Source organism: Plodia interpunctella, chromosome 9 (assembly GCF_027563975.2).
Source record: "Plodia interpunctella isolate USDA-ARS_2022_Savannah chromosome 9, ilPloInte3.2, whole genome shotgun sequence".
Lineage (NCBI taxonomy): Eukaryota > Metazoa > Arthropoda > Insecta > Lepidoptera > Pyralidae > Plodia > Plodia interpunctella.
Genome location: NC_071302.1, coordinates 1876411 through 1903818, shown reverse-complemented (window position 1 = coordinate 1903818; position 27408 = coordinate 1876411). Strand labels below are relative to the sequence as shown.

Here is a 27408-nt window from a genome sequence, read left to right as displayed (position 1 = left end):
TGGAAAGCTGTATCTATCCAAGTACTTCGAATAAAAGTTTCCTTCCGCATTTTGGAGTGGTCCTACAAATTAACAGTTCAATAAAGTGTACTTTTCAATTTAGCACAGAGTTGACTTGAACATATTTACACAGTTCTGAATAGTGCATTAAATATTGATGAACTCCATTTTGAAATCAGTTCGTATTTTAAGAACCACTTTTTTTTTGCTTACAAAAAAGTTTTTAAAAGATTTAAGTTAACTGGGAATGGGGTTTTGTTTTTTCTTCACCTAACGCACTCATTCTTAATAATGCGTCTTAAATCTAGAGTTTTTTAAATAGTTATTTGTTATATCAAATGAGTTTGCAAATTACCAAACGTAAATTTAGGATACGAAAGACTTCTAAAAAATTTTTGTTCCGTTTCAATATTTTATTCCACAAATCTTTGGCGTTCAAAGGTGACGTCACATGTTGTTTTCTCGAAAATTCCCCATAGATCTTCGGCATGGACAATCTCTCCGGCGAGATCCTGTGGTCCCGACACGAGCCCGCGCTGGACGCGCGTCACACTCTGCTGTTCACGCGCCGCTCCGCGAGGCACCCGCCGTTGGACGCATATCTCACTATAGTCGGGAAACATGTGGTGAGTTCATTCATGTCGACAGTTTTTCTAAATCTTTCGTTAGAAAAAGCCCTAGGCTTTATGCCCGCCGTTTACCTTTTGTAATAACATCAAATAAATAGTTAAACACAAATACTTTCACAGGCACCTTTTCTCGTCAAATATAAAGATCTATAGGCAATATAAAGGCATAGTAATGGATCTATGACTTAAGAGTAACACATTCCGAAATTCCATCCCTAAAGGGTCAAAGACGGGTATTCAAGATTATATGAAACTTCGTCAATTTTTAAAGACAAGAATTAAGCTTTACGATCTTAGAAAATATGCTACATGAATAAGGCATCTGAGATTGCGTTTTAACTAACCAATCATAATCATCTTTTCTCCCCGATGCGGAACATATGCCTCTCTACGACGCCAACATTCTCTATCCTGCTCTAATGTTCGCCATATTATAATTATAGGAGACAAAAGAAGGCCTAATTATCAGTATCAATCCGATCCGCGGCACTCCGGTCGGCGAACGCTTCATGAAGCTCGACACTCAGTTGTTACAAGTGGCGATATTGCCCAACGCTGACGAAGAGAAGCTACATGCTCTGGTCTTACTGGACAGCGATGAAAATGTGCAGGTGAAGTTCAATTAACCCTCGTCCCTACCAGTAGAACAAGTAGTTCAACAGCCTCGGTGGTTTTTGACGATCTCGGTGGCGCAGTGGTGAAGTGCTTGCCTCTGAACCGAGAGGTCTCGTGTTCGATCCCCCGTCGGGTCATGATGGAAAATGATCTTTTTCTAATTGGCCCGGGTCGTGGATGTTTATCTATTTATGTATTTGTTATAAAATATAGTGTCGTTGAGTTAGCATTCCATAACACTAGTCTCGAACTTACTTTGGGGCTAGCTCAATCTGTGTAATTTGTCATAATTTATTTATATTTTAAACAACATCGCAAATGCACTTTTCATAACACAACAAAATATTATTCGCCAGCTATCTTTAAGTGACACCTGTCTCTCTTGACGTTTACTCGCGCGTATGCGTGCCCTTGTTCCTGTTGTTGCCCTCGTGCTGCCGCAGCCGCCGCGGTGGCGCTAGTCTCGCAATGTTGCCAGTGCGCAATTACTACCCCACTTCAGGGTTTATATCAATACTAATATTTAAAGCTAAAGTCTTTCTGTTACGTTTTCACGGATATATCGCTGGGCCGATTTTGATAAAATTTGGAATTTTATGACCTGTGGTCTAACATAGGTTATCGCTGGTGGAGTAATGTGTAGTTGAAATATGTTATCTCAGTAATTACTTCACAGGTACTACCGGGATCAGCGGCGCCACTCGTCGAGAACTTGTTCATGTATGTCGCGCACAAGGACACCGCGAAAGTCAACGGATATGCTCTCAGATACGATGGAAGGGTGAGTGTATAGTAGATTAAAATCTTCCGTACATACATACTTTTGGAATGCATGCGGTTTCAAGGCAAGCAAAGGCAAGTTTCAAAACACATCCTGATCCTGACGGATGCAATGTGTTTTGAAGTTGTAATGTGAAAGACCCGCATTTGTTAATTTATTTATTTTTTCTTTGCCTGCATGGAGTCGGTAGTAGACTTCATATAATTTCGAGTGCGGATCGAATCCATACTACTGAGTAAGCAATTGGCACGCGTGCCACATGATGGAAAGTGGTTATCGCAGCCACGCGTGTTGACGGCCCTAAATGAATAGATTTTCGAATGTCTCTTTCAACGCTGCTCATTGTACAGCTTGACCATAAAGAGATGACAAAAAATGGGGGCGCTATATTTTGCGTAGCTGTCACATTTTTGACGTAAAATGCTGAAGTATGGCAACAATTTTGTATGGAAAAAAATTAGTTGCACTTTAATTAATTTCTACTCTTTATGCATATCGTTCTAGTTTTATTCGTTTGTTGTAAAAATGGAATTGTTTTAAAATCTGTTTTGTTTTTGGTGCGACAACGTGTGTTTAGTTGAATATTTGCATGCCGATTGTTGGTGCAACACGCTTGATCAAATGAAACTGACATTTTGTCCGAACGTATTTTTACCGTGTTTGCAAATAAATGTATTTTTTTCATTTATTTATTTTTTTATGCACACGCCAGTCTGCCTCTATGTACAAAATCTCATCTCACGGGTATACTGGAAGAGATTTCATATGAAATAAGTAGTGCTACTACCTTGTACTAATTTTTATAATATTTTTAAGTTTTTTGTGTACATAAATTGATAAATAAATAAAGAAATAAATGTATTTAATTGAATGATTGTTTGAATGTTCCCGCAAAGACGGTAACAGCGTCGCGCACGTGGTCGCTGCAGCTGCAGGGGCACCGCATCGCGGCGTTACGCGGGAAACCTCGCGAGCGCGTGCACTCGCCCGGCCGCGTACTCGGCGACCGCCAGCTGCTGTACAAGTACCTCAACCCCAACCTCGTGCTGTTCGTCACCGAGGGACCAGACCTCACGCACAAAGGTCACGTTCTTATAATCAATCAATACATATAATAAAACAGAAAAAAAATCCTGTACATTTAATAAATTTACATAAAAATAAAATTTGGCTATAGAGTCAAAGCAACAGAGTAAGAATTTGAAAAAAAAAATGTTTGTCTGTATGTCTGTCTGTTTGTACACGCTAATCTTCGGAACTACTGGACGGATTTGAATGAAACTTTTTTTGTTATACAGCTATGCCTGGGCAACATATAGGGTATAAAATATTTTCAAAACTGGAACACCTGACGGACAATGATGGTACAGCTAAACTATAGGAAACATAGAAATGACGCTCTAATAAAAGTTATTCAGTCTGATGAGCATTTTCTGTTGAGGTATAAAAATCGAAGATCTGGAACACCTGAAGAAGAGTCATAATAGTTCAGCTAAACTATAGAAAATATACTTTTTCAGTCTGATTAGCATCTTCATTCTTGTTACATTTGTCTGTACAATTAAATTTCTCTAATAATTTTGACTCCTTACCAAAAATTGTTCGGCCACGCGAACGAAGTCACATCAGCTAGTTAAAAATAAACTAGTATTTATTGACAGAGGTATATACAATATACAGAATTACTGGTATCTAACGTATAACCTTCCAAAGGCGCATAAGGTACATAGAGACTAACATCTTTTGTTCTACGACTTTTGTCTAAACGTAATAAATAAAAACGTTTTCCTTTTTTTTAGTTTTAATGTCGTTTCTATAAAACGTTAACTCTATGTTCGATTCCGCTACGTAACGCTACTGTACTGTCCGCGTTGCTTGGCTAGTTAATATGTGTACAATCGCAAATTAGATTGTATTTTTTTATATGAAAAAAAAAATTACAAATTACTAAAATTCGTAGAATAAAAGTTGCTTGTTTTCATGTACCCAAGTAGTCTTTAGGAGGTTTTGCGTTTGATACCAGTAACCCTGTATATCTTAGATTATCTGTCTACACCATTAAGTGCTGTTGGAATGAAGAGGCTAAAGCTATGCTTATCCCTGCTAATAGAAAAGCGAAACGCACGCGCCATCAAGCTTGCACGGGTAATAATACTAGGTGGACTCTGATTCCTGGCTAGACTTAGTCGATCGCGCGAGTGAGTGAGTAGCAGCTGTTATGACGCGTTCTTCAGTTTGATGTCGTAAAAACGAATCAGGTACATGAATATTCCAAAAAGATGATGTTACATTTCGCAATTGATGGAATTCTTATTTATATTATACAACATTTTAACGCCTGTTGGTTAATAAATCTAAATTCGTGAAACAGGTTTTAGACACATTGAAATAAGTACCTAATTTGACTATATGGCAACTACCCTATTTTTTCACAGACTGTACATATATTCATTATTTCAATTTGTACTGCAGACGTGGTGGTGGCGACGTGCGTGGACGCGGTGTCGGGCGCGGTGGTGACGTCACAAGCGCAGCGCCGCGCACGCGCAACGCCTCTCGCGGTGCACACGGAGAACTTCATGGCCTACCTCTATTACAACGACAAACATCGACGCACTGAGATTGGTGAGTCTATTTAGCATTTATTCAGAAATTAGACACTTTCATGTCAAATTTATATCACTCATCACTAGTTGCGCCCGGGGCTTCGCTTTCGTGGAAATTTTGGGACAAAATTAAAAATTCTTTATTCAATTTAGGATATCAACAATTATTGACGTCAAAAAAAAATAACTCCAAGATCAAAAATACCATATGTTTTATTTCAGGTTACATTGTACCCGTGTACTAAATTTAATAAAAATCCGTCCAATAGATTTTGCACGAAAGAATAATACACATACATCCTTAATTTTCGCATTTATAATATTAGCAGGATCATAATACTTATTTAATTGGCTCATGGGTAAATGCTTTTATAATATACAAGTATAACTGCATTAATCTTGACACTTGACATCGCAAATATATACAGGGTGATTTTTTATCCAGTGTCCAAATTTTTTCTAGGTATTAAGTACCATTAATACATTGATTATTTAAAAAAAAACAGTATGAAAATTTCAAATTAGAAATAATTTTCTTGTACCGAGTATCCTTTCAATATGGACACCCGAGTAAACAGTACTCATGCGCCGGCCGCGCCCCGCCGAAAGGGAAGGCAATTGTAGTAACGGGGGAGGGAAGGGGTAGACGGGGGTGCCGGCGGCGGCTTTGAAACCTCTGCGCAAACGCCGCGCCGCCAGTCGCCAGCTCCCGTGACGTACGCGTGCGCTCTTATGCAATCGGCTCATTTCGTGATTCGCGATAGGAACTTGTTCGTATTTTTAATTTTCTACAATGTACTGGAACCGTGAGTACTACGAAATGGTGCGGTGCTACATTTTGAGTGGTGAAAGTTTAGCAGCCAGAGGATGTATAAGGCCGAAAGTATTCCTCGAATTCGCGCTACGGGCATACTGGAACCAGCAGTTTCTCACCGTAGAACAATTTTGCGAGCTAACCAAAGGCTCTTGGATCATGGCCAGTTTACTGCAGGAGAGGAGATGGCAGATCGGCATTGGCCCGTCGCATGGCCACCTCGGTCACCAGACCTTACGCCCTTAGACTTTTACTTGTGGGGTGAAGTGAAAAGACTTGTTTACGGTGAAGAGGCCCAAAGCCTCGATATGTTAAAAACACAAATAGTGCGTACATTTGACACAGTGAAAAGAGACACTTTGGTGCTTAATAAGTTAAAAGGTAATTTAAGAAAAAGAGCCAGGATCTGCTTAGAAATAGACGGTTTACATTTCGAACAGGTCCTGAAGTATTGTGACTGATAGTGTAGGTGCCCTCGTAACTACACGTAAGTTGATTTTAGTGAACTTTTAATTAGTTGATTTTTAATTTTGTACATAAGTTGATTCAAATGTTTTAAATACGCCTGATTGCACGTGGTTTTTTTTTGTTCTTACTCGTACCTATTCTTATTGGTAATTTTATTGGAATCCAATAAGTATATAATTAAAAGCCTTTTGCAATTTGACGGTCCTAAGCCCGGAAAGTATGAAGGGAAAATTTGCAACTTATGTACACAGCAACTACGAAAAATCTGTATTTTGTCAATGGAAATGGAAGGGGTCAATGCCCACGAGAGGCGGGGCGACTGAAAGCGCGTGATCTTACCTACCGTGTTTATGGCGCGCGGTGTCAACTATTGTAAACACTTTTGGGATAACTTTAGCACGCTTTATTTCTTTTTTTTTGTATGGAGAGGTACATAACGAAAAAATACGCGTCTTATTATTTTCGACAAAGAATATAATACATAAATTTGGACACTGGATAAAAAAACACCCTGTATATATATATATATTTTAATCTCTCGATAAAATCTACGTTTTAGAGCACGCATAATGAATTAACTTGAAATGGTTCCGCAGCAACGATGGAGCTGTACTCCGGGCACCAGCGCTGGCTGGGCGCGCACGCGGCGTTCAGTTCGCTGTCGGCGTCGCTGGCGCCGCTCGTGGACCGCGCGGCCTACATCCTGCCGCAGCCCGCCTCCGCCGTCGCCGGCACCGCCACCGAGCGCTCGCTCACCGACAAACATGTGCTGCGTGAGTCTCGTCACTTACATTATGTTTTGACTAGCGAAGCCCCGGGGCTTCGCTCTTTTGAGAATTTCGGGATAAAAAGTATCCAGTTTATGTTTTGACTAGCTGCGCCCCGGGGCTTCGCTCCCGTGAGAATTTCGGAATAAAAAGTACCCTATGTCTTATTCCAGGATATATTCTACCCGTATACCAAATTTCATAACAAACGGTCCAGAAGATTTTGCGTGAAAGAGTAACAAACATGCACACATCCTCACAAACTTTCGCATTTATAATATTAGTAGAAAGTAGGATTACTTAACGTGTTTGTAACAACTCTGCCTCAGCTTACCACATATCCTCTCACTGGGAGAGATTTCATTGGAAATAAGTAGCACCCTTGTACTAATTTTTATAATATAATCTATAATTTAAGTTTCTTGTGTAAATAAATAAATAAACTATATTGTACATAATAAAATACAAAAAAGCTTTTAAAAGGTCAGAGTTACCAGATAGTTCATTTGACATTCTGACCGCTTAACATGTTTGTTTGTAACAACTCTATAAAATACAAAAAAAAGTACAAATATCTAAGAGTGTTTTCGAGAACTCATCCCATGAACATCATAGCATTCCCAAAGAGTGACGTCAGACAGGCGGTTGTACAGGCACAGCCGAATATTAAAAAATATTTTTTACGCTGACCCCGGCCTTCATGGCAACGTAGTCCCGAATGCAACTTTCCCGGTTCCATTACCTATGTACGTACCTAGGATTGGTAAACAGAAAACAATAATCAAAATTGAACTACATTTTTTTATTCCAATATTTTTGATCAACGTTACAACGAATATTTGACAAAAGTTACCTAAATGAAAATAATCTTCTTCACTCATGACTGAGGGTCGAGGTCATTACATGGAATGAAACACACGTAACAACTTTCTTGGCATTATTAATGGACTGGTTTTGCCATTGCCTTCTCCTTCACTGGAATGAAAATAATAAAACAAGAAAAAAAAAAACTATTTACCTTACTTATTTACCACAGTGGCGATGTCAACGGGCGCCATAATAGAAATGCCGTGGGCGTTCCTCCGGCCCCAGCGGCCCGTCAGCCCCACCCCGGAGACCCAGGAGGAGGGCCTCATCCCCTACGCGCCTGAGCTGCCGCTCCCAGCAGACGCTATCATCAACTATAACAACACGTTACATAGGATCCATGCGATATACACAGCGCCGTCAGGGTTGGAATCTACCAGTTTGGTGTTAGCTACTGGATTGGGTAAGTACAAACATCTGTTAGATCTAGAATGCTCTCGAATTCAAATTCAAATAATTTCTTCAGAAATTAGACCTTCACAGGCACTTTTTCACGTTAATTTTTATATTAAATAGTAATTTCTCACAAGCTACAAACTACTGGCATTTCGGAACGACCACTGCTGAGAAGAGATGCCAAACTCATTTGAACAGTATTGGTCCCTATCATGTCAGAAGGGCTTACCATTATCCGAGCTGTTGATTGCCATTAATTGAACTTATTAAAATCTAGTAAAATAAACATGGTAGATTAAAAAAGCTATTTTTATGTAATTATTGTAACGAAACTTGCATTTATTGTAACGAAACGCTATATAGACTGTATAAGAATAGAAAACTCATCGTCGTATCGAGTGTGTTATTGCTAACACTGGTGTCAGATTTTATTGAAGTCGCCTAAAGGCATCTGACATGACTTTTACGACTACTTACCTCCATCTAGTGGCAGGTAGTCGCATACACACTAGGGAACAAAACTGTCAACCAGAAAACTGATTCAATACGAACTATAATTTTTTGACGTTGCAATACTAAATCTAAAGGTCAAGATTGGTTGATATACTCAGTGTTGCCAGCCAAGAGGTGACAAATTTAATTTTAGCTTGATTTGAAAGTTTTAAAATGTCAGTGATTATTTTTCTGTTAATATATTTCGTTCAATATCAAATCAAATAATTTACAATTTAGCTTGAAATTTGTACATTAAAATTTTTCCACACAGACCTATTCTACACGCGCGTGGCGCCATCAAAAACCTTCGATCTTCTGAAGGATGATTTCGACTACTACCTGATCACCATCGTACTGGTAGGTCTGATCGTAGCCTCGTACAGCACCAAGTACTTTGCCTCCAGGAAGATGCTCAAAATGGCTTGGAAGTGATTTGGTGATAGACAGGTTTGTATATCTTAATATCTGAAGCTTTGACATGGACAGGTTTTCTTGTGGCTGTATGACAAAGGAAAATTATCTGACTATGAATTCTCTTATTGTCTTCAACTCGGGGCAGAAATGTCATTTAGCTCTTATTTGATAAAATAAGGTCCACTGTATTGAATTTATAATGGTATCTTAAATTAACATTTTAATTATTATGGCAACATTTAACACTAAAATGTTTCGGTTTACAATGTTTTACCTTTTGATATTTGTTGTGTAGCCACATGAAGACGGACAAACATTATACATTTGTAATTTTAATATAGTTACGATCAACTCTGGAAGTTAAGTTTTAATCTGAAATATAATAGAATTTTACATATTAAAAATTTAGCATTTGGCCTCACTGCCAATAAAAAGGCGTCTTCAAGAACCGACCAATCACAATGCTCGATGCGTCTCTATGATTGGTCAAATTTAGAATCGTACTATACCTTAGCACGATTCTAAATCCCAAACTTTATTGACAGTGATCCTAAAAGGCAATATCTTTACTATTTAGGAGAATAAATGAAAGCCACTGCCGTTAAAATACAGGCCAAATGCCTCTAGTTATAATAGGTAGACTATATGAACGAATAGGAGTGGTCGTGCTTAGTGAGTGTTCACATAAGTTAACTACGTACGCAACATAGTCGGGTAATATCCGATCTAATAACGTATTATCATTCTAATTGTTTTGTCACGGGGTGGTTTGTAAAAATATATATTTTATTTACGAGGGAATGGAGATGCAATGATCCCTTTTTGAAGTATTGCAACATAACTTTATAAATAAATAAGACAGATACATTAGTGTGGTGTGAAACTTCAATTCGTATGATATAATAAAAAATATTCTAAAGTATTAAGCTTAATTATTCTAATTAGTAGACAAATTTAGATATTGAGGCCTTGAGAAAGTGGTCCCAGTAGAATGAATTATTCCGATCCGGACCCGAAATCCTAACCAGGTCGTGGGATAGGTTAGGAAATTAAAAAAATATTTAATGGGGTGTTTTGTCACTATTTCATTATTTTTTGAGCACTTTAGCCTGCAATATAATTTTTGTTTCAAAATTTAAGTTAAAATCATATGTTGAACGGCGAAACGATCAATTTTATTTAATTAAAGGACAAGATTTATTGACAACTCTTGTAATAAGATCCCTATTGTGACCATCTTAAGTCCTAAATTATTAAGCGATCGGCCATCGCCAACTAAGTTAGATTAGCTTGGAGTTAGCTAGAGATGGATGTTGAGGAATATTTCGTCTTTATATTATAAACGATTATTACAGAATTGTCGAAGTCCTACAATTTTCAGTTCTTCATATTTTAAGTTGTTTAATAGTCGGATGTAAAAATTAGCTAGTGCAATTTAGATGTATTATTTATTAAGAGTGGTTTGTAAATGATTTAATATATTTCAATCGGAACCATTCCAATATAATATCATTGTAAGAAACTAAAAATATAGTAGTCATAGTGTTCGTGTAACATGGGCTTCGCTTTGTCAGGCGCGGTCGCAGTATTTGGAAGGGGGAGACACTAATAAGAAATATGTCGAATAAATTAGATTTTATTGCACACTTTTCTAATTACACAGCAATATTTTTTTTTCTCTCAGTTACAACTGCCTACTGTCACAACATTCACACGATCAAATAAAAGCATTTTGAGTATCTGCAATAAAAAGTCAAATTACGTATTTAGTAGATATGTTGCAATCTTTGCGCCTGCGCCTTATGTCAGTCATCTTTTCGAATACCATAGGAATGAAATATTCCTTATTTGGAAATTCCTAGTTAAATACTAGGCGATGGCGGCTCTGTTAACGCCAATTTTTTTATAGCACAAAAGTTTGAGCACTATCGAGTCATTATTATGACATCATAAGCAAACCCGATGCCCAAATTATAAGAACGTTTAGGTTGTATATAGTGATGTACCGTTCTCAAAATTTTCGAGAATGCACGGACAGGACCCGGAAATATTTTCGAAAATTCCCGGGAATTTTCTTCATATCGTTTTTGCGAAATTTCTGAGAACAGAATTACTCAGAGGCACATCGCTAGTTGTGAATCGCGATCGTAATCTAGCGGTCGTGACGGCTCTTAATAATGAGAACATCGATGAATTTATAATGTATTTGTTTACGTATTTAAATCGTTGGTAAACAATCTTTACATGCCTTTTTATGGAAATATTCACTTAAAATATATTAGCACATTTCTGATTTATAAAGTAATTAATCTGCCAAGATTTTGATTTTCAAGTGAATATTTCAATTATATTTTATCTACAAATACAGTCATATACACGAATAGACCAAGACTACTGACTACCATCGTTCGTTGCTAACATTGATTGACATAATGTAACACGACTTTATACCACCACATTTGTGCATTTTTGGTCGAAAAAGTGTTATAACAAACGTTGAAATACTTATGTTTTGTTTTAATATTATAATGTTAGGATTTCGAGTACATGGTGTACTGGGTAAGGAATGTTTATTAATTTTAAGCAAACTTTTTTTTTTTCATAAATATTTTTATTGTATATAAAAATATTTATATAAAAGCAGTCTTGTAGCGCCTTTTGTAAATTGTGTGGAGCAATTCGTTAGAAAATGTTTTATAATTGCACTTGTAACTCGTGTAGGATATTGATATCACCAGTAACTAATTAGCTCCGAAATAACAGTATGTTTAAATTTGCTCATAAAAATGTTGTCTATATCTAGAATAAACATATGATTTTTTGTTAATCTTTTTACGATTTGTAACTGTTGCATTTTGTACTTTGTTATTGTTCTGCTTTGTGTAAGTACGTATAGTGCCCTTTTGAGTTTCTCTTTCTACTGTAATCAAATAGACATCTCTATATTCACATTGGCAAATGTCAAAGTGAGTAAATATTCCCTATATGATATTCAAACACAGGATGTTATAAAATATTAGACACCATTTGTTGTCTCTCTTCTTTAGCAAATAGTTACGAAAGTGCGACAAAGATAAGAAGTGTTATCTAACATGCTGTGTGGCACATATATATTAAATCGTAGATCGCACGCCGAGACTTGTCTATAGTTAATCTGCACATTACAAGTTTTTTTTGTTTACAAATCTAAAACAGTAATTGCACATTTGTTGGTCATGTTTCCAATTATGGCCAAATATAAATAGCGGGTCTAATTCAGTTCCTAAATCTAAAGTAATATAAATTAACGTCACGCGTCTCTAGGGATACATTTTCAATTTTCACGATCTTTTAGGATACATATATTGAAACTGTAATTGGCCTGTTTGTTCATAAGAAATAATCAAGAAAAAGTCCCCGTTCATAGGAGATATTCAAGAAAAAGGGGTCTTTATAGGGTATATAATTGTATATGCTCGTGGTGAATTCTACAATTTTAAGGTTACCAAATCATTTGTAAGGTATTAAGTTACGGTATGGTCTAAAATAATTTTATTTATCATTTATAATGGAATGGAATGGGAGTTTGTCTTACCTCACATCTTACAATGTAATGAAATCACTTGAAGTATCACAAAATTTTGCCAATTTAAAACATCGACCAAGCAAAAAGGTATTATTAGTATGCATTTTTAAATATGCACGAGACTGATTTCTCAAAGATGTGAGTGGATCAATAGAATAAACATGTACATTGAAGGGTATTATTTCAGTGAATACTGTGTTTTATAAAATAAAATATTAAATGCCATTTGAGTGTTTTATTTACATTTTTAATGAGTAGATAATTTACTTGGAATTAAAAATTTAACTTGTTGCGTGATTGAATATCAGTTTTATATTGGCATCGTATTCTTTATTAGTGGCTTCGAAAGGTGTACCGACAATTGTTTCTAGTTTCATTTGTTGAATATCACGAGGTTCCAAGACATGGGTGTTGTCGCAGAGTTTACGTAGGTGATACCAAGCGGCACAGAAGTCGTAATCCAAGATCTTTTTGAAGAATTCCACTGCCAGCGCCTGAAAAATTACAGAAATATATGTTTTTTTAATTCTTGTGTGGTTGGAAACTAATCAGGAGCGCTACTTTTAATACTGAAGTCACCGAAAATGCATATTTCGAATGGGCTAAGATCATTATTCATTCTATTCGCAATCGAAAACAGTTTTCAGCAAGTCTTAAATTACGAATACAACGAACATAACATTCAAAACGTTGCATACCAATAACCGAACACTGTCACATTAAAACCTTCAAACTCACCTGCAAAGGCTTCGGCTGTTTATTACACAAATACGCATCAACACAATTCATAGTGTCCTCCAACCTATCGTCCTCTATTTTGAGATTCACAGCCAAATCCGGTAAGGCCGTGAGTGCGGCCACTTGCAGGGAATACGCTTGGCTGGTGCGGTAGGAGGACCCTGCGTCCTTAAGATAGCTGTCTGATGATGACGTGTGGAGGTACTTGTATATGTGCGGGAGTACCTCTCTGAAAAATCCCAATTAACATTATAAATACGAACGAAGTTCCCTTGTTTGTTACCTCTTCACGCATTATTTACTGAACCGATTGTTATGAAATTTGGTACATGGGTAGAAAATAACCTGGAATAAGATATAGGACATATTTTTTATCTCGAAATTCCCACGGGAGCGAAACCCCGGGGCGCAGCTAGTATCAAATATTTTTTATAAAGACGGACCTAACAGTAACGGCAAGCGACATAGCGTAATGAAAAAATACCATTATATCCTCTGCTTGCTTTTCCATCTTCTGCCATCAGTCGGGACCCAAGGTAGGGACCCAAGTAGTCACTCTTTCGCTATAATTCTAAATGTATAAATGAGAAAGTATGTTATTTGTTACCTCTTCACACTTTATCTACGTAGTTTGACATACGCGGAGACGCGGGCTACAGGTAGTAAAATCTAAAAGTTTGCATTACGCCCCTGTACCATTTTAAAAGCATTTTAAAATATTTAGCACGAGACTGATTTCTCAAAGATGTGAGTGGATCAATAGAATGAAGAATATATAAATAGACTGACTTGACAGCTCTGTTGAGTATGAAGTCTTTGGCCAGCGCGGCCATCACAGTTAGCAGACTCAGCGCACCGCGCAGCGCGGCCGGCTGCTGAGCGCCGACCACACACACCAGCCCCGACCACGATTGGTGCACCTGCAGAGACAGGGGCTATTTGCAGATCAGTGCATTCATAACAACGGCTTTATATTACAAGTTAAAATAATAATTGAAATGGGTTGCTTATCTATCGCATTGGTGTGAATTGTAAAGACAGATTTAAGCTTATGAAAGAATAAATAGTTACGCAGAGGGATGAATGTCGATTTACGATCGAGGCAAATGCTCTAACTTTTCACTTCGATCGCCAGGAAATTAAACATTATATCCTACTAATATTATAATCGCTAAAGATTGTGAGGTATGTGTGTATGTTTGTTGAAATTGAGTACCTGGAATTACACATAGGGTAGTTATCCCGAAATTCCCATGGGTCAATCAAGTTACTGTTCACTTATAAGCTGATTAGACGAAGATCTTTTTGTTTTCATTAAGAAATTAGTAGCACGATAATAGTTTCGTGTAGTTGATATTTTTTATAGTAAAGGGCGCCTAACATGAACAACCGCAATAACGCAACAGCTTTATTGCCCATCAAGAATTTCGTCAACAATCGCATATTGCTTTGACGATATTGAATAAGTCGAGAGACGCGCGATTTTTTTGATAAAACATGCAAACATGATATTTATCAGATAACTGAAGAAGGCAATAGAAACACCATTAATATTGCCCAAGAAGTTGTCCTGTGTGCTACATATTCAGAAATTAGACCTTTACAGGCATATTTTAACACCACGAGAAATGAAACTATTAAGAAAATGGCTCACAAGGGGCAACAATTCGTCTTCATAATCTCGCAGCAGCGGCAACGCTGCGGTCAGCACTTGCATCGCCAGTATCGCCTCGTCTCGCCTCCACGGCGTCACGAAGTGGAGGCAGCGCTTTATTATCGTCACTGTCACTTTTATATGCTGTGGTAGGGGCGGTTTCTCACCTGAATATATGATGAGAAATCTATGAAGAAATTAGGTAATTCACACGATAATAATGACTAGGTTGTTTAAGCTCAAAAGCAGTGTCTATTTGATATTATTGTTTGCCATGTATATTTAACGTGATAAAAAAATGGCATCTTAAAATACCGACAAGGTCAAGTGAGAAACAAGCGAGAAATACAAAAAGTAAAAATAATCACATATACCTTTAAGTCGAACACATATTTAGAATTAAAAAAACTCACTCGTGACTGTGTCGTCGTAATCTAAAAAATCATCTTCTTTCTTCTTGATATCCTCTCTATACATCTCTTCTACACTCTTCCCGGTATTTCTTTCAAACTCTTCATTACTCATCAACTTTTCTGACTCTTCTTTATTCTTTATATGTTCTGTGACATCTCTAAAAACGTCTATATCTATATTTGTGGATTTGTTTTCTGTGTTTTCCGCTAGAGGGAACCACCGCCGTATGCATTCTATGAATGTTACGAACACTTGCAAGTATGATTGTAGATTCTTCTCGTAGTATTTATCACAGCTTTGGACTAAAACCTGAAATGTTTGAATGATTGCTGAAACGCATTCATCTAAAAGACTAATACTAAAAACTGCAATTTAAAAAAATTGCTATATGCTTAATCTTTAATGTCTATTTTGTATTGCAATAGCAAAAAAAAAATGTAGCCTGTTAAACTCAACTCTCTCAAGTTTTCAACTCTTTATAAATAGACTAGATTTACTGATGAAATATAATTTAATTGAAATGAAAATTTAACATCATGATCTCCATACTTATACATGACCGAATATTTGGATTTTGAACATTTATTTAAAATTTTTCGATTAGTTAAAAAAATGAATTCTACCGTCATATTTATTGAATCAATACGTACCAATCGAAATAGTAAAACAAATCAGTCAACATCTCTATTCCAAATAAAAAAAACAATACGCGGTACGAAGAATGTGTGCACCGGCCTTAATAAGTGAATTTTTAGTCGAAATAAATAATTTGGAAATTAGGGCATGTATGGTTTAAATCAACTCACATCTTCAACAATCCCGTACAGACAGTCTAATATACTGGAGTCACTGTATTCCATGACGACGGATAAAATCTGTAACGCTGACTCGCTGTTCCAAGCCTAAAAGTATAATAAAAAATTTAAATTATGTTCTAGCAGTCAGCGGTGTAGCTTGGTCGATTTTTTACAAAGATCTGCTTCCAACGAGAGAATTTTGATTAACATAAAAGATTGGAGTTAAGAAAATATATATTTTTTTTGTAACATACTCATTTCATAATAATATCTAGACCGTTAGTTACCTTTTTGAGTCTAAGCGTGACTTGGCTAGTGAAGTAATCAGCGTTACATCGTATAAGTTCTCCTACATTTGAATGTCCACACGCCTTCGCCACGTCATTGATAGCTTTCAGTCCCGCCAGATGGAGCATCTCGTATTTACTGCCTGGAACAACATCACATGTGATTCACAGGTTCGAATCCTATTCATACACATACATACATATAGACGAGTTTGTATACCAATCACGTGTACAGCTGTTTTCATAGGCCACCACTTGATTCCGGTGAAGGAAAACGCCGTGGACAACTGCGCTATTGCGACTATTTAGTTTACTTGTGTATATGCGACTACTGTCCACTACCACGATGGCGGTAGGTAGTTGCAAAAGATAATAGAGATAAGAAGGCAGGTCACCGATTTTTTACACTCCCTGCTTGACGTCAACCCTATTAGGGTGTGGTCCTATTTTAGGGCGGAACCACATTCGCTCTCGGCAAAAAGTATGCGTGAAACCAATGCATTTCTAAACACTATAAAGTTATTTTATTGCTTATTTATAATTAAATAACCAGATAACTAAATGACAATCCATATATACTAATATAAATGTGAATGTGTCTTTGTGTTTGTCTTTCATTCACGTCAAATTGGATTGAAGTGATTTTCGGTGTGGAGATATAGTTGCAGAGCTGAAAATTTACGTAGGCTATTCTTAACCGCGGTTGGAGTTGCGGGCAAAATATAGCACAGGATATAATTACAAATACTTACCTACTCTTTCCAACAAAAGACACAGCGTCTTCAATAAATAAGGCTGGTACATATCTCCCAGTCTGATGGCGGCGATGCCAACGCCCTCTGTGAGCAGACAACTCAAGGCCATGTTGTGTTGGGCTTCCTTGAGAGTGGCGCAACTGTTCGGGTGGCGGAGTGGCGGCTGACGCGGCGTTTGGTAACTGATGTCCGTGTAACGGATCTCTGTTGCGCCTTCGTATAGGTCTGCGGAGGAAATTAACAGCCATAGGGACCAGAGAATTCACCGCTAGGGGCGATGGTGTTGTTAAAGTTCCGTTTTCAAACAAAATATTGACGTTTGTAATGTGCTGATAAAAAATACAAAAAATGAAATATTTTTTTGTTATTTATACAGTATATAGGCAATTGTATCGGATTCACAGTCGCAAAAGAGAAGAATATATTAGGACAAATCACACAGATTGACCTAGCCCCAAAGTAAGTTCGAGACTTGTGTTATGGGATACTAACTCAACGATACTATATTTTATAAATAGATACATATATAAATAAACATCCAAGACCCGGGCCAATCAGAAAAAGATCATTTTCCATCATGACCCGACCGGGGATCGAACCCGGGACCCCTCGGTTCAGTGGCAAGAACTTTACCACTGCGCCACCGAGGTCGTCAAACGAAGAGAGTGAACAATGTTCCCATGATATTAAAAAATATTTTACAGTGCAAATCGCTGGCGTTAGCCCCAATTGGAATCCTATATTATGTTCTATTTTTAACAAAGAGTGAAAAGTTACTAACAATGATAATCTATACATATAATAAAACTGTGAGCTATGTCTGGACTACTGGATGGAATTTGATGCGGTTTTTACAGTTGTATAGCGGAAGGTCTAACTTAAAATCTGGTATAGGTTACATCGTAGGCAAAAGTAGTGTTCTCGTGGGCAATTTATGCAGGCGAAGCCGTGGTTCAAAAATATATCTGAATATCAACATACCAGGCACACTGTCCTTGTGCCACGCGCGCGGGTTGTACACAGTGACGTCATATGTATCCTGTGACGTCAGCGGCGCGTCTGAATTAGCGACCTCTAGCGGCAGGTACCATATATCTGAGGTTATGTAGGTGTCTAGGACGCGTCGCGATAGGCTTGGCGATGAGTTCGGACCTAAAAGTTAAATAATCCTACTAATATTAAATGAGAAAGTTTGTGAGGATGTACATATATGTGTGTGTGTTCGTTACACTTTAACGCAAAATCATGTGTATATGTTTGTTACTACTTCACACAAAATCTACTGAACGGATTGTTTAGAATATAACCTGGATTACTTTTAATCCGGAAATTCCCACGGAAGCGAAGCCCCGGGGGCAGCTAATATTCTATAAATAATATTACATATTTGCCGCAAAGTCTTGACTTTGATAAAATTAGTTTGTGTGAGATACAAATTTCGGGATATAAAGTACCCTATGTGTTAATTTGGCATTTGTTCAGAAATTACTTATTATAAAACGATAGAGAGTATAATATCGTTCAACTCACCAGCCACCATCCAGTTGATCAAACAGGCATGTTCGCAGCTTCTTTGACCTTGAAACAATTCCAGCAACCGATCCAACAATAGTTCCGCACATTCTGCCGCAGATAATAGAGCGCATATATCTCGTAACGTCCGCTCGCACTGCGGGGAGTCGCAGAGGCGCAGGCGACACCAGGGGGAGGCGGCGGGGGGAGGGGACGTGACGTCTGCGGGAAGTATAAGTTTTTTTTTTTTTGAAAAATGAAATTTTTGACAAAACGTTTTATTGTCATCACAGATGTTTCATTTAGAGCTGTTGAGTAGTTCTCTCGTCGGGAACTGATCTTAGGTGCAGGTTATAAGTCATCAATGACAATAATGCATAGTCATCAAGTAAACGTGTATATAGGTAAAAAATTTCACAATAATGAAATTTATTGTTGAGTATAAGTAAGTTAGTGGACAGCCACCACATTTAAAGGTTATATTCTATTATAATATATTGTTTATGGTTATCTCATAGAGTGACATTGTTGTTGTGAAAAATGTTTTGAATTTGTAATACGTTAAAATGTAGCAGATAGAAATAGAAGAGAAATAAAATGATTTAATATAAAGGAACTTTAATTAATAAGGGCATTCAGATCTACAAAGCCAATATTTATAACACAAGAATTTATTGTTGTCAAAGAGAATCTCAATGCATTCAATGTGTGACAAAAAAATCATGCTCGTGCAATAAATCGTGGAGAAGTTTTCACGTCTGGAGGCGTTCCTGGATGAACCATCAAGGTCATGCTTATCAAAATGGTGCATTATCATCCAAACTTTGAAGGCTTGAATCCAAAGGTTGAAATTGGATGCTTCAAAATTGAGTTGCAAGATTCCACCCGAATATACATAGGGACATACTGACAGTTACATTGCATTGCAAGTTAAATAAAAACCTGTAAAAATACATACCTCTAATACAATGCTGGGTCAGCATGGTCAGATCTGTGTGTACACTAGCGACCTCTGCCAGCGCGCTGCACAAACACTCCATGTTGGTGTGAACACTCAACGCTGTCGTCAGTTGTTGAGGACGAGAACCGTCCGACATCACTTGAATGTAGCCATGAACGAGGTTCAGAGCTGAGAGTTTTCGCGCAGAATCTAGGGAATTGATAGTGTATTAAATGATCTAAGTTCGAGAAGAAAAATATAGATTTCACACACACACACAAATATAGATTACACTACATATAACGTGTATATATAAATTGATAAATATAACGCGTTTATCTTGTCATATTTATCATTTCTTGCAACATTTATTTATTAATATCGAGCATGTTATTACTAACACTGGTGGCAGATTTTATACAAGTCGCCTAGAGGCATTTGACATGACTTTTACGACTACGTAGCGCCACATGAATTTGACCTCAACAGGCACTTTTTCACGTCAAACTTCAATTTATATATGTATAGTATCTCTAGAAAAACTACAAACTACTAACTTTTCTAAACGACTATATCTGAGAAATGTCGAAAGAAACTCATTTAAAAAGGCCGGCCGGTCGTCATGTACTAACATAATACAGTCTACCTTTTTAACTAGATGTGCGCGTTTAACAATACCTGTCGTTTAATAATACTACAATCTCTGCTTGATCCAAAGTTTGACCGTTAGATAATGCCTGTCAAGAGCACTGTCCCGGATAGACAGGGGCGCGGGTTCAATTCCCACTCGATCCCAGAATTTTTTCATCTAATAATTATCTTCAAAAATATATTAAAAAGCATGCGTGTGACATGTATAAAATCCATTCAAAAAGTTAGATAATGCTTTTAGCATTAAGTCCGGCTATTTTACTTTTTTGTATTGCTGTGCAATAAAGTTTAATGAAACAAATAAACATCACCAATCGTCCGCATGCCTGACACTCTCTTTTGAGATGCAATTGTTGCATCTAAGCTGCCAAGGTTATACGACGTACGACACGAGACATGCATGTAAAGACATCGAGTGGTCACATTTTAAAGATCCACACGTCGCACATTAACAAATCATCGAAGTAAAAAAAACAAATAAAAACTCACCAATATTATTCATAACCTTTGGAAAACAATTCAGCGCATCCATCAGGTTATCGCACAAGCCGTCCGTGGTTGTGTGTCTGTTTGTGCCGAAGTACCTGTTAACGGCGGCGGTACAATACTGCGAGACTGCTGGATACTCGTCTTTTGACAGGGAGATCAGGATGTCGAGCACTATAGGCACCGAGGACTGCATGCTCCTAAAAAGTTTTATTTATTTATGTAGTCAGTACTAGCTGTTGCCCGTGGCTACGCCCGCGTAAATTTCCCACGGGAACGGTTATTTTTCCGGGATAAAAAGTACCCTATATAATACTATACTTCAAAATTGAGTGTGAAGAGGTAATATACCAACTTAATTTCGCATTTATAATATTAGTTAAGATTTACTACCCGTCTCGGCTTCGCTCAGGTAAAAGCATAAAATGTAGCCTGTGTTACTCTTGAACGTTTCGTCTATCTTTGTGCCAAATTTCATCAAAATCCGTCGTGTAGTTTTTGAGTTTATTCAATACAAACAAAAATATCAATATTTTGTATTTATTATATTGGTATGGATAAAGTTAAAGCAAACTTTAAGTTGCAACATGTTTTGTCACGATCATAATTGTTTTACAATATTTGACAATAGTCAGAATGAGACCAAACATACTTTATAAAGTATGCTTCAACTTATGAATATGTTGAGATGGCATCGCCCTCATTCTTACCCACAATGGATATAGAAGTTTCTATATTTGGAATAAGAAATAAGGCTAGGATTAATCAATTAACTGTTTAACGATACATGATGGAACTAGAGAGCAGAGCGCCAGCATTTCACGCGGGTTTGCATGACAGCGAACCAATCACATTGCGGTTTGGTTGTCGTTGCGTCACAGTGGCGCGCTGTGATTGGTTAGCTGCGTCTCATTGGTGAGAAATAAGTAAAGTCGCAATACGCACGTCCGTGACAATCTTTTGTCATCATAAATAGGAGTTTGGGCAGAGTGACATTAGTCACAAGTGGTGACTAATGTCATAGGCAACGTCCGTCCACCGAGACGCATTCGAATGAAATGCGCGCGACTTAAAGCTAAGGCCCTTTTTATAGGCGAATAATGGTCCCCACCACGATGTAGTGTCCCTTTGCAGGTGTGCGCACCCAACTTTATCTTAACTTTAATCACCCGTCAAAAAAAGTGTTAGTTCTTATATTGCATATGCAAATACATAATCCTAATAATATTATACATGCGAAACAGATTATATGGTACATGGGTAGAATATAACCTGGAATAACACATAGGGTATTTATCATGAAATTCCCAGGGGTGCGAAGCCCCGGGCGCAGCTAATAATTATAAAATTCAAGTGATAAATCGGGCGCAAGCAATAGCGACAAAACATATTTCAGCTTTAAGTTTATTATATAATTCAACATACGTGTGACACTCCTGCAGAATTCTCTGACAGAACACTGCCAGTTCCTTCCTCACTTTCCAGTGCTCGTGCGTCCTCAGAGGCGCTAAGCTCTTCGTAATAAGGGTCAATTTGTCCCCCGCCATCGCGTACCATTCCGGCGAACGTTTCGGCACGTCTTTCGGGTCTTCTGAAATTATTTAGCTCTTAAGGGCCATGCACTATTGCTCAGTCGCGCTCCGTCATTTTGACATACGTCTACAAACAACGTATACCAACGCAGACATTGTATGAACGTCAACGCACGCCAATGTCAAAATTTATAGAAAACAACAGAGAACAACGTGAGTTCTTAAAGATAAGGACAAGATATAATGTACAAGCCAATGTCACTTTTTTACGTTTTTCTTTCGCTGGAAGAATTGTTTGCAGTGAGAAGTATAAAAAAAAGTTTTCATATTTGTAAGTTTTATATTTATTTAATTTAATGAATAATTGAAAAAATACAAACGTATTTTATTATTATTAAATTAGGCCATAGAGCAGAGCCTCTATCGTGTCAAAAAGGAACTGTACATTTAACATATTTAACTGATGGCAATACATTTTCGTTAATAGATATTCACGATAGAACCAGCTTATCGAAAAAAAAAAAAATTAACTTCGTTGACTTTTTTGTTTCATTTGTTGTCTAAAATGTCTAAAACATTTGATTTGACAAATGACGGCAACAAATAATCAACCACGTAAGGAATCGATACTGTATCTTAAAACTTAAAACTACCCACATACACCTATAAAAATTCTCCAAAATTACTAATTACCCTTACTGCTTACTTCTGTATCGGCCATATTGAATTTCTCATGCACCATCTTGGCAATGTCTTCGGCTGTGACGTCAGTTTTCTTTATTATATGTTTGTCGTGCATCACCATGCAAAGGATGCGATGGGTCGCCTCTATTGACGCCTGCAAATAACTTTTTTAATGAAGCTAAACCGACTACGGACGCTAGTTAAGCTGAGAAAAATATCAGTCACTAGCGGCCGCCCGCTACTTCATCCGCCCTAGTCTATAACACCTAAAGTTACAGTCTTAACTCTGCGGTGACTACTTCCCATCACGTTTCAAATTCAAATTCAAAATTCTTTATCAATTTAGGATGATATACATCACTTATTGACATCAAAAAAATTACTTAAACTAAGTCTACTGCCAGCTTCCAAAGCGCAAGTGAAGAAGAAGCGGCGCAACAAACTTCACCGCAGCCTTTTCTCCAAGGACGTCAATTAACAAATATAGGTCTTATATATATATTAAAAATTATAAATAAATTGTTTGCGGCATGACTTTTTACTTGCTCAGTAGTATAAAAAACAGACTTCATTTATAGCAAAGAAAAATACAAAAAATCCTTTTTGTAATATTAGTAGTAATAGATTGCGTACATACGTAGTTCCGTCATTCTTTCATTGGTAATATTCAAGTCGCTTAAAAGCAACAGACAAACCTTTTACAAGTAACGCCATCTAGTGTCTACAATTTAAATGATCTAGTGTCTACATTACCGCAACAAGGGCATGTCCCGGATTGTCAGTGCACGTGGCGACGTCTTGCAAGGCAGCCAGCACGCCCGGCAGGATGCTGGACAGCATCTCCACCACGGCCTTCTCCAGATTGGCGTCTGTCACGTGACACTTGCTGTTGGTCAACTGCGCGTGCGTCGACGTGTGCGCTGTGAGGCAGTCTATGGCTGATAGCCTGGGTGACACATTGAAAAATATTTTGTTATTAATCTTGACTATACATAGTCTTTTTCTCATCTGAGCGTTTTCCGGGTTACTTCCTCAGCCGTTGACCGCCGGAGTCCATTTTGTCTCCACGGTCGTCGGTATTCCTATTGGTCAGACCATTGGCATTTCGATTGAGTTTCGCAATTCTTGTCTCTGTCAAACCCGTATGGGATAGAGACGCAATATTGTATTTGTATATCTGTGTTAGAAAATAACGCTTGAAAATTCAAAGCTTTATTTTAGGTTTGGTGTATGCTAAGTGAGAGACAGAGAGACACTAAACAGCAATAATAAATACCTAAGGGCTCTCATTTTCTCCAGTTTGGCGATATGAACAGCAACAAATATGACTTGCGCCAGGAGAGGTACTTGAGTCTTGAGCAGCCTCTCCCTGAAGTGCTTGTCGAGGTTCAACACGAGCACTGTGAGTGTCCGCATCACGCTGTACTTCAGCTCTTCTGGCACGTCGGCGACTGAAAATAAAACGTTTTTAAACATTTGCTTGGAAATGATCATTACATGATACTTAGATATACAGTAATGTAATATGTTACAGGTTACAACTGGATGTGAAAAACCCAAAATCGACAACAGTGGCAGTAGACTGCTACAGGCTGATGACGATGATGAATGTGATATACAGAAGTTGAGAAAGATTCTACTTTAACCATAGCATAATTTGAATCTTACTCATGCCAGCCTTGGAGTTATCGAACACCAGCTGCAGCAGACCTGTCTCTATCTTCAGACACATCTCCGGGCTGTTCACCGTCACCCGTTCTAGCACCACTCTCATAGCGTCTATCAAGCGGCATTGTAGCTCGTACTTTTTTCTGTATAATTAAAAAGAAATCAAATTGCCTTTGTGTTTACAATTGTTTTGGTTCAAGGTTGGTTGTAACTCACAACTTTCATACTTTTGGAGAGAAGGAATTAGTATTCATCATAACTAATATTATACATGCGAAAGTAAGTTTGTTTGTTTGTTACCTCTTCACGTTATATTTACTCAACCTATCTTCTTGCAATTTTGCATACATGTAGTTTGAAGTGTGGAGATGGACTAAGTGTACCTTTCATCCCGGAAAATTACTGTTCCCGTGGGAAATGTACGCGGACGAAAAGTTAATCAAATATAAATGTAGCATTTATCAGTTCATAAGTGTGATAAGATGCTTAAAACATAAGTAATTATGGTGAATTTGTGTGATTGTCCCATAAGATTTTATTTTATTATTATTTATTTAACTACTCAGTTCAAACGCCGCCCAATCGAACTGCGTTTTTATTGTTATTCAATTGTCTGTACAAAATTACAAATGTTATCTACAAATTATACCTATATATGTATATAGGTACAATTTATATAGCATAATATATAGCATAGTATGCAATCACTAATTAAACACAATAAGAGATTCTTGAAGGAAGTAAGTACCAACAGCTTTACTGAGGGTAGTTTATTTTATTCAATCCAATATTTATTTCAAAAAACTATAAGTAGGTATAGTTACATTGCATGCACATTTTTTTTCAGTAGCTATAACATGTCCCGCTGCTGGGCAAAAGCCTCCCCTCTCTCTTTCCACGTGGGCCTTTCTTACAAACACATATAAGCTAAAAAATTAATAGTGCAAATAAAATTATTTCATCATCACAAAATAAACTGATAAGAATTAAATGTTGCGTGAATATTACATACAGTCAACAAGTAATGTTGTAAATTCCGTTTATTGAACTTTGATTACACTTCGGACAGTGTAAAAAATATAGATCAGTACAAAGTTCAATTCTTTTAAGTACACAAATTTTTTGGGCAATAATATTTTATCTGTCTGACTAAAGTCCAAAGTGGATTATTCATTTAATAATAATTCTGACTGATTACTGGTTAATTTTATCAATTTTTCGGTTTATTCATGAATAGTATCATTCATCATCATAGAGTTCGAATTCAAGTCTGAGATTTTAGTATCTGTTTTTCGAGTGAGATCAGATCATGTTCCAGTTAAAAAGTTTTATTTTCTTATTAAAAAATCCCATTCGGATGCATGTAATGTGTGCAATAAAACTGAAGATTTGCTTCATGTTTTTTTTGGAATGTGACCAGTACTCAAGCTTAAGAAATAAACTCCTGCATGATCTCTCTTTGGGCAATGGTGAGATCAACATTACGTTGAACAACCGTTGTCTCGGGAGGCCAGATGTATTTATACATTCTGAAGAGGGGTGATGACGCAAAGGCAGACATAACACCAAATAAAATGGAATTTCCCCATGAGGTTGGCATAGTCGCACCAAGCAACTGAAGCCTCGACAGAAAATAGATTTAAAAAAAAAGTCTGAGAAATGTAAAAGATATAATAGGTATTATAAAGAGAAAAGATTTGTATTTTTGTTTGTATTGAATAAACTCAAAAACAACTGGACCCATTTTGGTAAAATTCGATACAAAGACAGTAGAACCTTCAGTATTACTAGATTATTTTTATTATGGTTTTACCCAAGTGAAGCCAGGACCGGCCGCTAGTGTAAAATACACTATCAACAAGAACCTAGTTCTTAAATTTATTTAATAACCCAAAGGTAAAACATAATTTCTACATCATGCCTGTGTTTTCATGTTAATTAGATAGGTACATTAATATTTACTCAAAAAGTACTTACTAAACAATTTAATTTTATATGTGGGTAGCTATAAAACTATAGAAATGAGTATGTGTGTATTGTTCAACTCGATGTCAAGAAAGTGGAATAAAATTATTATTTGCATAGAGATTTCTGCTGTGTTAATCATAGTACTATTTTATTTAATTTTAAAAATGTTACTGTACTTGGAGCTATGCATATAGTAATTTTTCAGCTATGGAAATATTCTTGTACTACCTACTTATAAAATATAAATATCCTGAATAATTTTGTTGTAAAAACAGTGGATTTGGTGATTAAGTGGCAATTTGATATTCATGCAACTCCTACAACTCGATTACCATGGGAATATTAGGAGAATTGGATCAATTGAATGTTGAACTGAATTATCAAAGTTACCTTAGACAAAAATTACAACATAAAACAATAAAACATTACTGATAGGATAATAAAACATTACTATTATAGAAATTACATACGCAATTTCAGAAGATTTTATGTGTGTGATGAACGGAAACAGCAAGTACTGTTGAAGTTCTTGAACTACCTCCTTCTTCAAATTCGAAACTCTGGATGTGAAGGCTGCTATTGTTTCAGGCGATGGACACACCATTACCACATCGCAAACTGGTTTTATGATAGAAAATGCCTCTTTTATGTCGCCGTTCATTTTCAACATTATTATTATATAGTTTGTGCCTTTGTCTTTACAATAATTATTGTGCGTATATTTATACCCGTCATATAACGAAGAGTCACTAGAACTTAGTCTTTAAAATATACTTTTTCGCATTGCAATTTAATAAATAATTTAATTCTTATTGTAATATGTAATTGTGTGCAAAAATTCATGCAAAATTGCAAATGCATGCAATGCTCGTGAAACGACTAGGTAGGTATAAGATTGCAATTGA

General features: G+C 36.9%; 2 protein-coding genes across 6 annotated transcripts in view; one reads left to right on the top strand and one right to left on the bottom strand.

Moving 5' to 3' along the window:
* EMC1 (ER membrane protein complex subunit 1) overlaps positions 1-12642 on the top strand; it is a 19279-nt gene extending 6637 nt beyond the window's left edge. For both annotated transcript variants that reach the window (XM_053749868.2, XM_053749867.2), the window contains 8 exons: positions 480-626; positions 1073-1240; positions 1921-2025; positions 2922-3108; positions 4498-4650; positions 6510-6686; positions 7717-7950; positions 8710-12642. In XM_053749868.2, coding sequence (XP_053605843.1) covers positions 480-626; positions 1073-1240; positions 1921-2025; positions 2922-3108; positions 4498-4650; positions 6510-6686; positions 7717-7950; positions 8710-8870 — 1332 coding nt within the window. In that variant the 3' untranslated portion in view covers positions 8871-12642. The remainder of the gene's footprint in view (positions 1-479; positions 627-1072; positions 1241-1920; positions 2026-2921; positions 3109-4497; positions 4651-6509; positions 6687-7716; positions 7951-8709) is intronic.
* Positions 12461-27408, bottom strand: Tti1 (Telo2 interacting protein 1). Of its 4 annotated transcripts, none has more exons than XM_053749862.2 (18): positions 26974-27408; positions 24536-24678; positions 24144-24318; positions 23621-23813; positions 22877-23021; positions 22077-22242; positions 20655-20851; positions 19533-19724; positions 18593-18796; positions 18044-18214; positions 17060-17287; positions 16308-16450; positions 16030-16125; positions 15223-15532; positions 14810-14976; positions 13945-14075; positions 13156-13384; positions 12461-12911 (listed from the first exon to the last, which is right to left on the bottom strand). In XM_053749862.2, exons 1-18 carry the CDS (start codon positions 27171-27173, stop codon positions 12699-12701), a joined length of 3303 nt encoding a protein of 1100 aa, XP_053605837.1. In that variant the 5' UTR covers positions 27174-27408; the 3' UTR covers positions 12461-12698. The 4 variants fall into 4 exon arrangements, with proteins under 4 accessions (XP_053605837.1, XP_053605839.1, XP_053605840.1 ...); XM_053749864.2 differs by having other exon boundaries at positions 22077-22239; XM_053749865.2 differs by having other exon boundaries at positions 22883-23021.

What these genes read in the sequence shown, in the direction of transcription:
- Tti1 (XM_053749862.2), bottom strand. Translation starts at nt 27,173, where the DNA reads ATGTTGAAAATGAACGGCGACATAAAAGAGGCATTTTCTATCATAAAA. An exon ending in ATTCTGCAGGAGTGTCACAC is followed by an intron (nt 20,852 to 22,076) that starts GTATGTTGAATT and finishes AAAACTTTTTAG; the next exon opens with GAGCATGCAGTCCTCGGTGC. An exon ending in GATCAACTGGATGGTGGCTG is followed by an intron (nt 18,215 to 18,592) that starts GTGAGTTGAACG and finishes TTTAACTTTTAG; the next exon opens with GTCCGAACTCATCGCCAAGC.